At 46.5% G+C, this 15,538-nt stretch overlaps 3 protein-coding genes across 3 annotated transcripts in view; 1 reads left to right on the forward strand and 2 right to left on the reverse strand.

Moving 5' to 3' along the window:
• The window catches only part of LOC109290195 (toll-like receptor 2), a 17,846-nt gene extending 17,279 nt beyond the window's left edge, over window positions 1-567 (reverse strand). The window contains exon 1 of the mRNA XM_019506607.1: window positions 446-567. The gene's annotated coding sequence lies outside the window, so the exon portion shown is untranslated. The remainder of the gene's footprint in view (window positions 1-445) is intronic.
• On the forward strand, window positions 94-11,375 carry TMCO6 (transmembrane and coiled-coil domains 6). Its single transcript, XM_019506608.1, has 12 exons — window positions 94-291; window positions 1,193-1,314; window positions 1,569-1,678; window positions 2,680-2,863; window positions 4,828-4,932; window positions 5,464-5,549; window positions 5,772-5,888; window positions 6,836-6,947; window positions 7,076-7,253; window positions 8,310-8,404; window positions 10,456-10,623; window positions 11,091-11,375. The coding sequence occupies exons 2-12, from the start codon at window positions 1,279-1,281 to the stop codon at window positions 11,259-11,261; spliced, it is 1,362 nt and encodes a 453-aa protein (XP_019362153.1). The 5' UTR covers window positions 94-291; window positions 1,193-1,278; the 3' UTR covers window positions 11,262-11,375.
• A 392-nt stretch (window positions 11,376-11,767) lies between these two features.
• NDUFA2 (NADH:ubiquinone oxidoreductase subunit A2) overlaps window positions 11,768-15,538 on the reverse strand; it is a 4,197-nt gene continuing 426 nt past the window's right edge. Inside the window, exons 2-3 of the mRNA XM_019506609.1 lie at window positions 13,263-13,369; window positions 11,768-12,006 (exon numbers count right to left, since the gene is read on the reverse strand). Of these exons, the coding sequence (XP_019362154.1) occupies window positions 11,915-12,006; window positions 13,263-13,369 (199 nt within the window). The 3' untranslated portion in view covers window positions 11,768-11,914. The remainder of the gene's footprint in view (window positions 12,007-13,262; window positions 13,370-15,538) is intronic.

Here is a 15,538-nt window from a genome sequence, read left to right on the forward strand (position 1 = left end):
GGCGCGGGCCCGGGGCCGGCGGCCTGGAGGAGCTGCGCACCCGGCGGCGCCAGCAGGAGGCAGGTGCGCGCGGGGTGGGAGCAGCCCCCGGGGCTGCGGATCAGGCTGGGCCGATCCTGTCCGATCGGATCCGGGCAGCGGGGCCGCCTGCCTCAGGCCGGCTCTGGAGAGGGGCTGCTTCAGTTGTCCGGCTTCTCTCCGCGCCCACGCGGGGCCGCCGCTCGTGTCTGTCTCGGCCAAGCAGCGCGGGGCTCAGGCCGGGTTTAGCTGCGGCGGGAGGAGGCTGCTCTGGTGCCCGGCTTTTCTTGCGGCCGTGCCTGCTCCATCGCCCCATGGGCCGCTGCCCGCCGGGTCCCCCCACCTGCATAATCACACCCCCTTCTCTGTCCTTTGTGCCAAGACTCCCTCAGTCCCCAGAGGTTCTGGCCCTCTTCCTTTTCCTTACCTGCCTCTTGTTTGACTTGGACCAGTTACATTTGGCTCCTTGCTTTGAGGCCAGCCTGTTCAACAAGTGTGCCACTCTGATCCCCTACCGCTGCCCAAGCTGTTGCTCTGCTCTCTGCTTCCTTCCCTGTGCTCCCTGCCTGATTTGGGGCAGGGATCAAAAACCAAAGCAACGTCTGTCACTGTGCTGCCTGTTCCCTCCCCCATTAGCCATATGTCATACACAGAGGCTGCCTGTGCCACGGGTTGGCTACCCCTGATTTACGTTATGGCTTGATGGTAGTGATAATCTGGGCCTTCTTTTCAGCATCCTTTGACTCAGAAACTCTAAATGCCTCTCTTACATCTGCAAATATGCCTCCATGTCTTCTGTTTTGGTTCAGAACTCCAGCTTGCCTCTGCTGTCATCCCTGAACTTTTCCCATCTCAGTCAATTGGCCTTTCATTACCTCCATTATATCCATGTATTCAAATGCCTCAGTTCTGCCTTTGCTATCCTGACTTGCAACTCCTAAATTTATGCCCAGACTCAGACCTCCCTTTCCAGTGTGTGCAAATTCTTTATATATTTGTAAAGAATATATAAACCCCCTATCCTAGATGTCTTTTACTAAATTATACCTACTGACACACAGGAGAAAAACAGCATTTTCTCCTAGTCACAGAAGAGCTCGTACTGCAGTCGGGGGAAACTTGACTTGATCTGGAATGCTCTGTTGTCTGCAATCAGTGCTTGTTTTGTTTGTAGCTCTGAGAAAGGCCCGGAAGCAACAGCAGTTGATTAGCAAGAGACTTCTGCGGGAAGATACGCAAAATGGAGAAGGGAAAGCTGGTATGGAGATCCCAACAGATCCTCTGTCAGAGCAAGAGGTATAGAACTTATATATTTTGTTTTTGGTTCCTTTTCTGTTGATAAATTTGGCTTGTTTAGCAGTTTGAATTCTAAAAAAATTAACAAATGCTGTATAAGCCTGAGACATAGCATATAAGCACACCCTTTGAATTTGTAATGACTACAGGTGATCATGTCTTCAGTTTCCTCACATCTGGAGAGGAGGATGGGGCTTTAGACTTTTACCATAGAACTTTGTTGGACATTTACCCAGCTTCTTGCTTTCTGCCAGGTGTTGCAGCTGCTCCGAGATATCCAGAAGGGAACAGAGGAACGGAAGAAATCACTGAGTTGCCTTCGACAGGCACTGCAGCACAAAGAGACACAGCAGAAATTTGTCAGGTTAGTCAGTCTGTGTTTCTGTGTTTACACCCTGCTGTCACAAATTTAAATTTATCAAGGACCAGGCTAGCCATGAGCCATTATATCCACTCTATTAGCAACCATTGCAAGAACAGTCTGTGCATCCACTTAGATGAACCTGGCCTACATGTCCTGTATAGCAGGGGTCACTGTAAATGTTTCAGTGAACCTGGGGACTTTGCTATGGTGAAAAATGTGGCTTATTTAAAAAATGCATTAAAAAAGGCATCTTTTATGTGATGTCTTCCATGTTCTGTTGAGAACAAAGCTTACAAGGACCTCTAGAGACTGTGTCATGGGTGCCTTTGTGCTCTGCTGGGCTGCTTACAGGCAGACCTGTGCTGTTAGATGTCTATAGGAACACAGTGGGTTATGAGCTGCAGGCTGACTTGTTAGCCCACCTAGGTTGACAAAGGGAGGCTGAGAGCTTTGCTCTAGTTCTCTCTCCCTAATTTTAGCTTTCAGGACAATATTCTGCAAAGGGTTTCTACAAGGCCTTTCCTCTTAACCGGGAGACCTGGGTGCTGAACTCCCCTGTCTACATTGCCCCTGGTTAGCCTTGGGTTTCATTCTGTATATCTTCTTATGGGGGTTGTTGTCCAACCCCACAACTTCCCTCTGATTACTCAGTACTGCGTATGGCACATCACTCACTTGTGACAAAGTGACTTTGGAAACAGCAACTTTGGCCTCAAGAAAAAGGAAGGAGCAGAAGTGGGAGGAGGAGAAAACACAGAAAAGGAGAGGGATGGAATCAGTAACCAAAGATTGGGCCAGATTAATTTTAGTGTAACTGCAGTGCAGTCAGACCTTTGGCCTTTCAACTGAAGGTACTTAAAAAATGGCCAGGCCAGCCATGAACTGGGCTGGGGCTTAGTGCCTGCTTCATGGGAGATACTCTATCCTCCCCTTTGTGGGGAGCAGGGTGTGAGGAGTGTGTGGGGAAGCAAAAGCAACAGTGCTGTACTTGGATTTTGCAGGTTAGAGGGCAGCATGCGGGTGCTAATTGGGCTGTTCACCAGCAGCCTGGCTGACGTACAGATGGAGGCAGCTCGCTGTCTGCATGAACTCTCGCACTCCAGTGACCCTGCTGTGGCTGAGGCATGTTTGCCAGCAACTTCCTATCTCCTAACCTACCTCTCAGGACATAGTATAGAATTCACAGTAAGATACAAATCTTTATTTTGCTATTATTCTTGCTTCTTTTGATTCTTTGCTATTGGCCATATGCAAGCCAAAATGGTCTCTACTACAGCCCTGTAACTGCCCTCAGTTTCAGTACTGAGCCAGAGAGGTAGAAAGGTACAGGTCCCAGTGTGTAGTGCTCTATTATAAGCATGGTAATTACTGTACTCCAGCAGACTCCAGCATCATTTGTATTGGTGTCCCTGTGCTGAAAAATGGTGGCAGGCCCACTTTTAACTAAAGCTTGTTCAACGAGCTTTAGTTAAAAGCACCCCAGCAGCCATTTTTCAGCATGGGGACGCTGATGCATGTGACACCGGGTGCTTTTTAATTAGAGTAGCTCTTGGAGCCGCTGTAATGAAAGTGCTCCCCACCTTCCACTCTTGGAGCACATGTATGAATGCCCTTTATGGTTCTGCATCCCGGGGTACTGTAAAAATGGGGAGAGGTGAACACTGAGGTAGCAAAATCTGCATATAAGGCAAAATGATTTTGGTCAGTTAAAATTATGGGGGACTTGCTGAAGAATGGGGCAGCAACATTAATAAATGCAAAATTATACACACTGGAGGAAGAGAACTGTTTTATGCATACACCTTGTAGGACTCAAAATTAACTGTCAACTTGGGAAAGGGATGTGAGCATCTTTATGGACAACTCAGTGAAGACCTCTGCTCAATGTGCAGTTGTAGTCAAAAAACAAACTGGATGTAAGGCTGGAAGAGGCACCAGATAAGCGGTAACACAGGCAAGTGTGTAATGCTTTTGTGTAAGTAGGTGGTGCATCTTCATCTGTCATGCTGTGTGCAGCAGCAGTCCCTACTTTGCAGAAAGAAGATTGCATTAGTGGAGGGGTCTCAGAAAAGTGTTGGTGAAAATGACCAGGGCCTTGGAAACTCTTTTTCAAAGAGACCTTGAAAAGATCAGGAATGATGGACCTAGTTTCAGCCTCAGAGGAGGCAAATAAGAGAGAGAAAGACATAAACGCATATAAAATAGTGAATGGCTTGGCTTAGTTAGCTGAAGAGCTTCAATCCTTCCTGGGTCATAACACAAACAGGGGGATGGTAATGGAAACAAATTCACAGCTGATTTAAAGAAAATATTTTTTCCGCTTTGTGTAGTCAGGCTGTGGAATCTGCTGCTGTTGGATGTCGTGGAGGCCAGGAACTCAGGAAGAATGAAAGCTATAGACTGTCATGCAGATAACAACAGTGCCTTGAGTTCTAACATTAAATGCAGCAACGTTGTAACAAGGTTGTGGAATCTCTATTCTTGGATGATTTTAAGATTAGGTTAGACAGATACTTGTCTAGGTGGTTTAGACAGGGATGATCCTACCTTGAGCAGGGGGTTGGACTCAATGTGACCTCCTGAAGTCTCTTTTCAACAGCATTTTGGACGGGATAGAAGACAATCTCATGCTTCAGGGTTTAGCTAGTCTCCAACTACTGAGGATCAGGAGGAGATCTAGTGTGGGAGCTCAACTGTCCCAGCTCTGCTATTGTGGGGCTCTTTCATGTTTCCTTTGAAGCATCTGGTTCTGGCTATTCAGAGATAGGAGACTTGTCTTAGAGCTTGAATCTGATCCAGTCTGACAGCTCCTACATTCCTGTGTTGGAGATGAAGGTTGCTACAGTTTTTTAGCAAGCCTTAGGTCCCCGACACGCTGCTAGTATGGCCCTCAGCTAGCCATGACTTCCTGCATAAGCAGGGGAAGCTGCGATCAGTGAAGTTTTCAGTTGGCATTAGTTTCTTTGCCTGGTTATCCATCTGGAGACCATATCTCTCTTGCCTTAGGGTCAGCATACAGGCATCTCAAGGTTCTGTTTTCTGCTCTAGAGAGAATATCTCTATTGCTAGTGGGGCCCCTTTCATCAGGTTGGGCTGGGGCCCTGGTGGCACATAGGGACAGGAGATGTATTTTCTCACGTGTCTTTCAGGAGCTGTGTTTGTACACGCTGGGGAACTTGGTAGTGGAGAGTGAAGCAGTAAGGAAGCAGCTTCTACCTCAGGGCATTATTTCAGCACTGGCCTGCTGTATCCAGGTGAGTGACCCATCTGCCCCATCCCAGATTCTTTCTCTGCTACCTCTTCACATGTCCTGCCAAGCAGGAAGGTGTATTCCCTGTGTAGTAAGTTGCTGTAGTCATGAATAGCTTGTTTGAGTGGCAGAGAGCAATTCCTTCACACAGGCCATTTGCAAAAGATGTCTTCCTGTGGTGCAAATGAGGTGCACCTTGGAACTGTTATGATTTTAAGTTGCTAGGCTTGCATTTCAAGGGTAACTGTGTGGGATTTGTGCTCTTCCTTACTAGGTCCCTCTCAGTCTCTTATCTGCAGATGAGTATAGAACATTTTTTTCATGAGAGATTTCCCAGAGTACTGGAGGCTCTTGGCAGTGGCTTGACACATTTCAAGCTCCAGTGAAATCAAATGCAACCTCTCCCCTCCTCTGCATTACATTAAGAGCTGTGTTATATGTACTGTCTTGTCCCCTTTCTCTTGTAAAGTGGATGGAGTATCTGATTCTTACTGGGTTTGTTTCACAGAGTTAGCACTATACTCTTTGATTTCAGTCCCCACACGAGGCAGTGCTGGAAGGCCTGGGCTATGTCCTGTCGCAACTCCTGCAGACCAAAGAAGCTTCCATCGAGATCATACCGTAAGCAGAACACCCTTCTCATGTGAAGATGAGGCTTGTGGCGGAATACCAGGGATCATGAAGCATCATGTGTCTCAGTAACATGGATATCTCAGAGCAGACCCCTAACAAAATCTGGGGAGTTCTGGGGGGGTGTGGCTCCACAATGGGGACAGTGTTGCTTGTCTTCCTGTTGAATCCTCCTTTAACAAAAATCCATATTTCTCTGAATTCTGTCCTTAGCTTGGTTCTGGACTCTGCTCTCCCCCAGCACATGCTTCAACTGGTTTGTTCCAACCTGGAGTTGGGTATGGGAGTCGCCGTGGAATTTGCTTGGTGTCTTCATTACATTGTTTGTAGGTAAACATTATTATGGGTTTGGACCTCTCTAAAGCTGGAAGGGCATCCAGATACACAGGCATGGGTGAAGGTCCTATCTGTGAGATTAACACTTGAAAGAGCTGATCCTTAGTATTTCTTTCATTTACTCTGTGCTGAGTGCTTTATCTTAGATACTGGGTCACTCTGTGTGATGCTCTTCCTTTCATCACCTTGGGCAGATCTCTAGGGGAGAACTGACTTATGGATTTTTCCCTTATATGCTTCTCTGGCTACATCCAGTTTGGATGGGACTTGTTAGCTGTAATCCCTGTCACTTGTGCTGAAGCCATTTGCAATCTCGTGTTACTGACTCTAAACTGAAGACTTTTCCTAGGCTAGTGACTCTCCAGCTTTTTCATCCTGTTATTCTGCCTCACCTGTGTGGCTGTGTGGTTCAGCTCATATCAACTTTGTACCACTGTTTTCTTCAATCTGTTACTTGGGATTGGTTTGAGATGAGGCCTTCCTTATTGAACTGTGTAATCTTATGCTGCAGTGTCACACAGCTGCTTCAGGGGTATCTCTGGCAGCTTCCCAGGCTTAGAGGAAGAAGGCATGCACAAAAGGGCAGGGATAAATGGATGCATGCTGTGGGTACCAGTCTGCAGAATGAACACTCTCAAACAGTTTAATCTCTAACTTGTTCTTTTTCATGCCCTGAATTTGCTAAAACATTGTTTTCTGGGGATTGATATGTCCCAGCAGCACTCTACTCAGAGGTGAGCTACCCTATAGAGCTTCCCTGTGAGCACAGCTCAAAGTTGTTTGTGACCTGAGAGAGTGGAAACAATTTGAACCCCATGTGTTTTGCTAGAGCTGCAGTCAAGCCAGAGAAGGCAACAATACTGGAAGGATAGGGTAATCTGGAGTTTACTAGGTTCTGTGTTCTCTCATTGAATTCTCTGTAATATTCCCTCCCTTTGCAGCTGCGTGAATAATGCCTTGTTAATATCCCAAGGCATCATGTCCACCTTGGTGCTGCTTTTGTTGGAACTTGCTTCCATGGTATCAAAAGCAGTTGCTGATGGCTTGGAGTTGGTAAGTAGAAAGGTGGAGCGGTCACTGGTTGGTTGGCAGAGTTACCCAGTGGGCTCTGCTGTCTGAAGCATTACTGCAGGAGGGGTACAGCTGCTTGATCATCATTGCTGTTTTTCTCACTGTTTCAGCTGATCTGCCCTGTGCTGCGGTGTCTCAGTAACCTACTTGCCGAGGAGATGGAAGGTTGTAATGTGCAGGTCCACGATGAGCGCTTGCTTGTGGCCTTGTTTACCTTCATGCAGTATTTTCTTAACCACCACCTGTTCATCGTACAGGAGTGTCTGTGGCTTCTCAACAACCTCACAGGTGAATTTATCCTGCACTATGGGTGGTCACCCAGCCTAACAGGAAAGCTCCTGCACTTGTCAGCAAAAAACCCTGCTGGCATAACTAATAATGGGAGTTCCTTGGATTTGCTCCAAATCAGTCTTGATTTACATTTTTACAACCTCAGAAGAAATAAAGCTTCAAAGAGACCTTGAATCAGAACCTGTGATACTGCAAGTGGCCTTTAAACTAGGACTAGAGTCACATGCATGGAGCTGGTGCCAGGGTCTCTTTTAGGGAAATATAGTAGTTTAAAGCACTCCTGGACAGAACAGGCATTAGCTCACTCCAGCATCACCTGTTCCCTAGATCAAGCTCTTTTCCTTAAGCCTGAGAGTTTCTGCCTCTGACAGGTTCTTTGCTATGCTTGATGAGGAGTGTCACTGGCAATTGCTAAGATTTCTTATTTATATGTTCTAAGCTCAGTTATTCTGAGGCTGATTCTGTCACAACATGCCTCAACCTATGCAACAAGCATTCCTTTGTATGCAGCATTCCTTCCCCTCTCCTACCTCGTTCGGTGAAAGCTCCATTTGAGTCATGCCAGCATCATATTCAGGTTTTGTGAATCGATTCTTGGCCTCTTGTGGGCTTAGATCAAGCATAGTCTATGCTTACCTAGGGAAAATACCGTGATCACCACAGTGGTTTCCTAGTTGCACCCGAGGAAGACTGCTCTGCTGGCATGGGATAATACCTGTGTAGGTAATGCATAATTAACCTTGGCTTTATATCCACTTTAGGAAAATGGGAGACTCCTCCCTAGCTTGCTTCTAGGGCCTTATGGTTAAGGGCAAGTGAAACTCGGGAGCATCCAAACCCCAAGCCTCCGGGCTTGGGCCTGCAAGTAGGATGCCCACTAAAGAATTTGGGAACATCTGAAGCCCCAGGTGGGGGTTGGAGGATGTTTGCCAGTAGTAGGGCCACTTACGGTTCTGGAATAACTCACGGATTTGGAATTGATTTGGATTGGAATACAGAAACTTAAAAAATATATATATCAGGTTTTGTTAACACCTTTCTCTTTTTTCTTAGCTGATGAGCCTTTCTTCTGCTCTGCTATGCTTACCCTGGACCTTATTCCAGCTCTCCTACAGCTCTTGCCCTGTTCCCGGATGGTGACTTTGCTGGTAGGGCATCTTTTTCAACATAGGAAAAAGTTCTTTGGCAAATGTCAAATTACTAGTGGTCTGGGAATGCAGTTATAGTGTTGCCTCTGTGTGCCCTTGTACCAGGGGTTGAGTCAAGCCAGGAGACAAGTATAGTGTAGGAACACTCAGTGCTTCTGTTGTCTGGTTCTGCATGTTATGTTTGGATCAGACATTTTACTGGTCTGACATCAAGGTTGGGGTCAGTGTCACACTCTTCAGCTGGTTAATTACTCTCTGTCTTGTTTATTTTTAAAGGCACACCTCTGATGCTAGTTGTTAGACTCTCTTTAGACGTCTGATATCTCCTGCCCTTGGAGGCTCTCTGCTGCCCAGGAAGGATGAATTATTAATCACTCTCTTCCTTGAGTCATGGGAGGAGCTGCATTGATGCAACTGCTTGCCTGACTGTTCAGGTTCTAAGCTTTCCAGCATGACTATTTGGTGTGGATAATATGATATGCCCAGTACCTTCTTTCTCTAAAAGGAGGCTGTCCCAGCTGACTGCATCAGGCAGACTTCCCCAAAATTAGCAGGGACCAACCAGAAGATGCTCTAATCTTCAATTAGTAAAAGGAATAACACTTATTGGGCATGTCTAAGTGAGACATTTACTGCAAAGCTGCTTGCCTGATTAGCTTCACAGTAAACATTTCAGCATCTACACATGCAGCCCTATTAGGGTAAATGAAACTAATAATCTCTGCGGCAAAGTAATACCTGAAAGTACAAGTACTATCCTGCTGTGGACTTTTCATGTGCAGCATTGCTTGTGTAGACACTGACCCATCTGGCTGGAGCACAAGGGTGCTTCAGTCAGGGGGCTGCCTGTCAGCTAGCTCCATACTGGAGCACCCTTGTGCCCCAGCCAGTCCCTCCACAGCACATTGAGTCAGGTCAGAGCAGCCCCAGGCTGGCAGGATGACACTCCCTCTCCTCCCCCGACAGTTCCCTGCCAGCCAGGGCTGCTTCAGCCCAACTCAACATGCTGCATTCCTGGGCACATGTGTAAATGCAGCACCTGGGAGCAATAAACTCCAGCGCAATATGTGCCAAAATTTATTCCTGTGCATTAATATGCATATGTAGATGCACCCACTGTAGTGCAAGTCAGCTGAGAACAGAACAGACCCAGTGCTTCTATTGCACTGCTGGGGAAGGAGCAAATTCAAGAGCAGTCTGTGTGAAATGGTTTTTAATAATCTCTAAAAGGTTCTAGAGCTGCAGCATGGTTAGGGAGGGAGGAGGACACAGGGAAACAACAGACATCAGTAACAGGCATCCGTGGTAAGCAGACACCAGACTTACTGTATCAGAACTATCTCCTACTCAAGTCTTCCCTTGGGCTGCCTGCCCAAGTGCCATGCAGACAACTCTAGAGGAGTATGCTGTAAACATGCCCACAAATGGTGAGGCAATTTTCCTCTGTTGAATCCAGAGAGTCAGGGAGCATGGGGGATAGGGAAATTGGACAGTGCCTGAGAACACTTCCTGCTTCTCCCTCTTTGTTGATATGAGTCATGTTGCCCAGCCTGCACCAGTCTTTGGCAGACAGAAGTGTAGGAAATGTAGGTTGAAGTATAAGAATGTTATAACTCAACTTTGCAGCCAAGGGACACACCACACAAGCTGCATGTTGCAGGGGCAATCCCTCCAGGATCCCCTCCTGCTGTGCAGGCTGTGCCAGCAATATAAGCCCCTCTGCTCTTTGTGCTGTGCCAGTGGCATACAGATGCCCCCCACCCCCTACTGCACCCACAGCACACAGCTCCCTTGTCCTCCACTTCACAGGTTGTGCTGGCAACATAGGTACTCTGGGCATTCTGCTGCACAGAAGTGGGAGTAGTGACTGTCAGTGCCTGCAGCTCACATGTTAACTGCTTGTGGGCTGCACACTACTAGCAGGCTGCTAATTGGACAGCCTTTTTACAGATGGTTTACAGCCAGAATAACCAGCCATAGTTACCTCAGTGTCACCTGGGTGGCAGTTGTGGAGTCATGCAGCTTAGCATACTTATGTCTTCTCTCTGTAGGTTCTAACAGTGTTGTGCAACATAGCTGAGAAGGGCTCTGCCTACTGCCAACAGCTACACCAGAAGGTTGTGCTTTCTTCACTGATCAGTACCCTCACCCTCTCTGATGCTGAAGTGGCAGGCCAGTGCCTTGAGCTGCTGCATCTCCTCTTCCTGCATTGGCCAGAGGTACAGCTTGGCTGCTTTTCCTTGTGTTGTCCAAACTAGTGTGTTGTTTAAAAAGCTTTAGTGCATTTAACTTCACCTAACACAGAACAATGAAGCAAAGAATGTTGTAGGGCAAGGTGCTGGTGACACCTGCTGACCTATGCTTACCTGTACTGAAAATACAGTCCAGGGAAACTTCTGTTTTTTTGCCACCACCCAGAACCAGGAAAGTTCAATGTCCATGGGTTTACCACAGCAATATGAGACCGTTAAACTGCTTTGTCTAATCTGAGCATTGCACCTGGATATTGTTGTAGCAGGCATATTATAAATTTAATTAATCCTTAAACCTCATTCCCAAGAGCTGGTAGGATGAGTTGAGTTATATTCAAGATCCAAGGCAGTTCAGTTCACGTGGGCTGCACAGAAGCCTTTGGAACAGCTCCCAGTCTGGGCTAGCTCTAATTTACTGTCTGCTTCTGAAACAGGCTGCTGCTGACTTTTTCAGCCATGCAGGACTGCAGGCCCTGGAACAGCATCAGCACCACCCGGAGCTTCAAGAACGAGTAAGAGCACTCATCGACTTGGCTTCCCAGCCAGCTGCAGCCTCACTCTGTTCCTTGGTTTCTTCAGCTGCTGTACCATCTTCTGTCCCCTAGAGGATACTGCCTCCACACTAGTTACTTTTCCTATTAGTCACCCCACCAGTTTTGTACACTGATAAATATTTTGGAGTTTAATAAACCATTTTATGATGTCCTACTTTCATATTATGATCCAACTGTACTGGCTAATTTCTGATAAAGTATCAATCTGAAAACTTGAGTGATCTTACAGCCAACTAGCTGGAAGATCAGTAAGTGGTACCTAGGGAAAGGGTGCCATAAGTAAGCATTATTGGCAAGGTTCATTGTAGTGGAATTTGAGATTACCCAGCCTAGCACACTCACTACTAGAGGGTAGCTTAGTATTAATGAGAAGCTTTCCCCTTACCCTTAAGTACCTCCTGCCTGCCACTACAGGAAGCAGTTCTGCTCACATGGCTGCTTAGGCAAAGACCAGAACAGTCTCAGCTGACCAGAAGTAAAAGGTCTCCTTCCTGAAACAGTCATTACTGAATCACCACAGACTCAGTCCCTCTAATAAAAGGGCACAGATTACAAGATACCTTCCAGCACAGCATCTCTATTAAAAGCATGCACCTTACAGTATGCTTTATATGCAGTAAATAAGTTAAAATGACAGATATACATGTTCTTTGTAAGCCCATTTGAGCAAAGGCTCCAGCACATGCAGGCTTAATTCTTTGTATTCATGCCTTGCTTTTAACAATGTCCTCCAGGGCCTGGGCGACTTGGTCCACATTCAGGTTGTTCAGGGGCACACACCTTTCCCTGCCAAACTCTGGGGGAAGAGAGAGAATTATCAACATCCAAAAGAACCACCTCATTCTTTTCCCTCCCTAGCCTCAGTGCATAGTTTATTCTGTATTGCAGATCTGGAGTGTATTAGTTGGTCTCACAAATATGGCATGTCGTAAGGCTTTTCCCCCCTTTTCTCAAGTTTTGGCTTCTCCACTTCCTAGCTATAAATGGTCTTCCTCCTCCTCAGTGTTCACATAGTTCTGTCCTATTGTTTTGCTTACCTGCACTCTGTACTGTTTGTCCCTTGAAAGAGACTATTCAGAAAGCCTCCATGAGCAAGGCTCCTAGTCTGCCAGAGGCACTGCTCTGCCAGGGGCAAAACAGCCTTATTTCATTCATCTCAAAATCCTGAGAAGTGCTTGAGGACAAGCTGTCTGAAAGATTTTCTGGTGTGCCCCCTGCTGGTTGTATTATAAAACTCTCCTGCTTGGTTCTTACTGCACTACTTACCTCCATAATTCATTCCATATGCTAATTCTAAGGATGTTTAAGGATCTTTTCAGCAAAGAATAAAGTAGCAGAAGGAAAAAAAAAAAAAAGTGAAAAAACCCAGCAGAACACAATACAAAGCAAGGCTAAAGAGAAAAAAAGAAAATAGCACAGAACATAACAAAACAAGACACATGCATCTGTTACAGGAATCTCAGCTTAGTAGACACCCATAGCAGACAGAAATATTCAAAGGGAAAAAAATTAACTTCAATCAGAGACTTAAGCACGATGCACATTAATGCTAGCATTCAGAACTATTTGAACTTATTACCATCATGGTAAGTTTAAGTGTCTTAACTCCTTAACCTTGACCTCATGAAGAATATCTTGAATTTGAAAGCTTGTCTAAGTTTAACTAGACCCACCGCCTGGTTGGAATAAACATATCCCCCCCAAAAAATCCCTGCTTCATCCTAAACTATCACAGCTGCAACATACTTCAACTCCTTAATCTCTTGTCCGTTCATAAATCAGGCTCTTGGTTTGATTTGCTGTCTTGCTTTCTTAATTCTCAGTCTCATCCTGAATCCGTTCCCTTGCGTGCAACATATATTGTCACCCTCCTCTGTATTAAAAGCAATCCACTTGATGAGTTTGTGGTTTAATACAGGCACCAAGTATATTACAATATATACAATTGCTCTAGTGAGCTTTTCTGAAGGTAGTACATGAAGCAAGAGGCTAAACTTCAAAACAAAAGGGCCATGATACTGATAGGGTGCTGCAGGCTCCCTCCCAACTCACCATATCGAGCCCAGAGTTTAGGCTGCACCTCTAAGCATTCCCGGATTAGGATGGGGAAATCTGGGTTTGCTTTCTTCAGAGTTACATAATGCTGTTCAATGAAGTCTCTGCAAAGAGAGAACAAATTAAGTCCCAACATCATTGCCAACCATAGCTACTGCAAGTGAGAGAGACTTGAAATATATTCAATTCCTAGGGCCTTAGAAGCTCCACATGCACTCAGTCCTTCTAAAGCAAACTCTGAAGCATTCAGAAGGAGAGGCTGTCCTATTCCCCATAAAAGTTACAGTAATGAAAATTTGTTCCTCAGCTCTGCACCCTCTCACCTAGATCAAAGTGCTCATCAGGTAGCATCAGGGCTGTGCGAGGTTTTGGAGGGTAGCAAAATAAATACAAAAGGTTGCAAGGGATCTCCTATCCTTTGTACTCAGACAGACAATGTCATAACATCAATATTGTCCTTTCACCTCAGGCAGAGTCAAGTGTCACCTATCACAGTACGGGAAGTTCCTCTGGCATGCAGAGGGACTCTAGCTGCAAGAGAGAAGTGCAGAGGAGTATTTTATTAGTCTTCCTCCTGCTGGGGGAAGCTGTCAAAGGGAGCAGGCTCAAAACAACTGTTATCTCATTCCGCTGCTTCAAGTCACACTGCCCAGGAAGGTCTTTTACATCACTGACCACCATCATGGAACATTATAGGACACTGAGACTAGGCCACAGCATATAGTCTCTCAGCTAAATTCATACCAAGCCTTATTACTTTTGCCAACTATCTCAGCATACCATTTTGTTACAGCTTATAGGAAACTTACAAGTTTATAGGCTTTAGGCATTAAAAAAATGAAGCAATAGAAAACCCAGTCATTCTTAATGCTCAAACCTGTTAGCTGAATTAGTGTCACTAGAAACGATGCCCACTTTAATGGAAAGCCTAACAAAGCAAAGCAAGAGTCAACACATTCAGAATTTAAGGGCTGGGAATAGATGTTAGGATGACAGACAATTTGCACAGTTCTACAGTAATTACGCATCGCTTTTGTCCCAGGAAAACGCCTTCCCCCCACTCCAGGATCCTACACATACAAGTCCACTGTCCCACGTCAAAAATCTCTCTGAACTATGCAGGATAAAGTGTGCTAACACTTTTTCCCCGGGACATGGCTGCATGCACCTGTAAGGTTACTCTGCTTTCCAACACCCTGCGCCCCCCCTGGACAAGCCAGCTAGGCTGTACATTCTTCTCTGGCAGAGCAGCCTGAAAGGGCACCATGTAAATGATTGTGCCACACCCATTTTGATCCAGGTCAAACAAGGCCAGTGTCAAATGAGAGACATTAGGTTACTCTACAATTCAGAATGGCCATGCTCAAGACACACACTGTCCAAACAGTCACTCCCATAATATCCAATCAAACAAAACTTTGCAGCACAAGTAAGTATTATGGGGGCTTTTCAATTACAAAATGTACTCTGGCTCACTCTCAGCTAGTTCCAGGGAAAGAAACCCCATAAGCTCCCTAGAAGAGAATTCAAGTGGGCGTGTCTAGTCCCTGGGACCATACTACAAACCAGGCTCTCACTATCACTTGTCTCAAAGGGAGTTCAGAAAAAACTACCTCATGAGTAGGTTTCTCCATTCTTGTTTCGTAGGTTTCACAGTTTCTAGGGTCGGAAGGGACCTGAGCAGATCATTGAATCCGACCCCCTGCCATGGCAGGAAAGAGTACTGGGGTCAAATGACCCCAGCAAGGTGTACATCTAGCCTCCTCTTAAAGACTCCCAGGGTAGGAGCCAGCACCACTTCTCATCACTTCAGAGTTCTTACATCTTCTTTCTGCATAAGCCCATCTGCCCAGCCTGGCTCTCCCATAAGTGCTGCTGTCAGAGAATAAATATCAGAGTCAAATGAACACTGGCCTGACCTCAGACAGCAATATCTAGAGGCCCAGCCTTGACTATCTGTTGTGGGAAGCAGGAGCTGGAGAAGCTGCAAGCAAAACTGACACCAGAGCACCCTGAAGGGCAGTGAGGGAAGCACACAGTGACTGCCCCAAGAGGGAGCGCATCCAGCAGGGTCCAAGAGAAACTACTTCCAGCCACGGCTCAAGCACGACCCCCTTCCCTGCGGTGCTCTTTCACGCAGCCCGCCCCCGCGTCTCTGGCCGGAGCAGGGCCACTCCTCCGCCCCGGGGTGCAGCGCCGAGCACGGCGCGGCCGCGACGCAGGGACAAGGAAGGGCCGTCCTGGGCGGAGTCCGCGCCCAGGGGCGTCACGGC

This window comes from Gavialis gangeticus, unplaced genomic scaffold (assembly GCF_001723915.1).
Source record: "Gavialis gangeticus isolate Ggan-Ray unplaced genomic scaffold, GavGan_comp1, whole genome shotgun sequence".
Lineage (NCBI taxonomy): Eukaryota > Metazoa > Chordata > Crocodylia > Gavialidae > Gavialis > Gavialis gangeticus.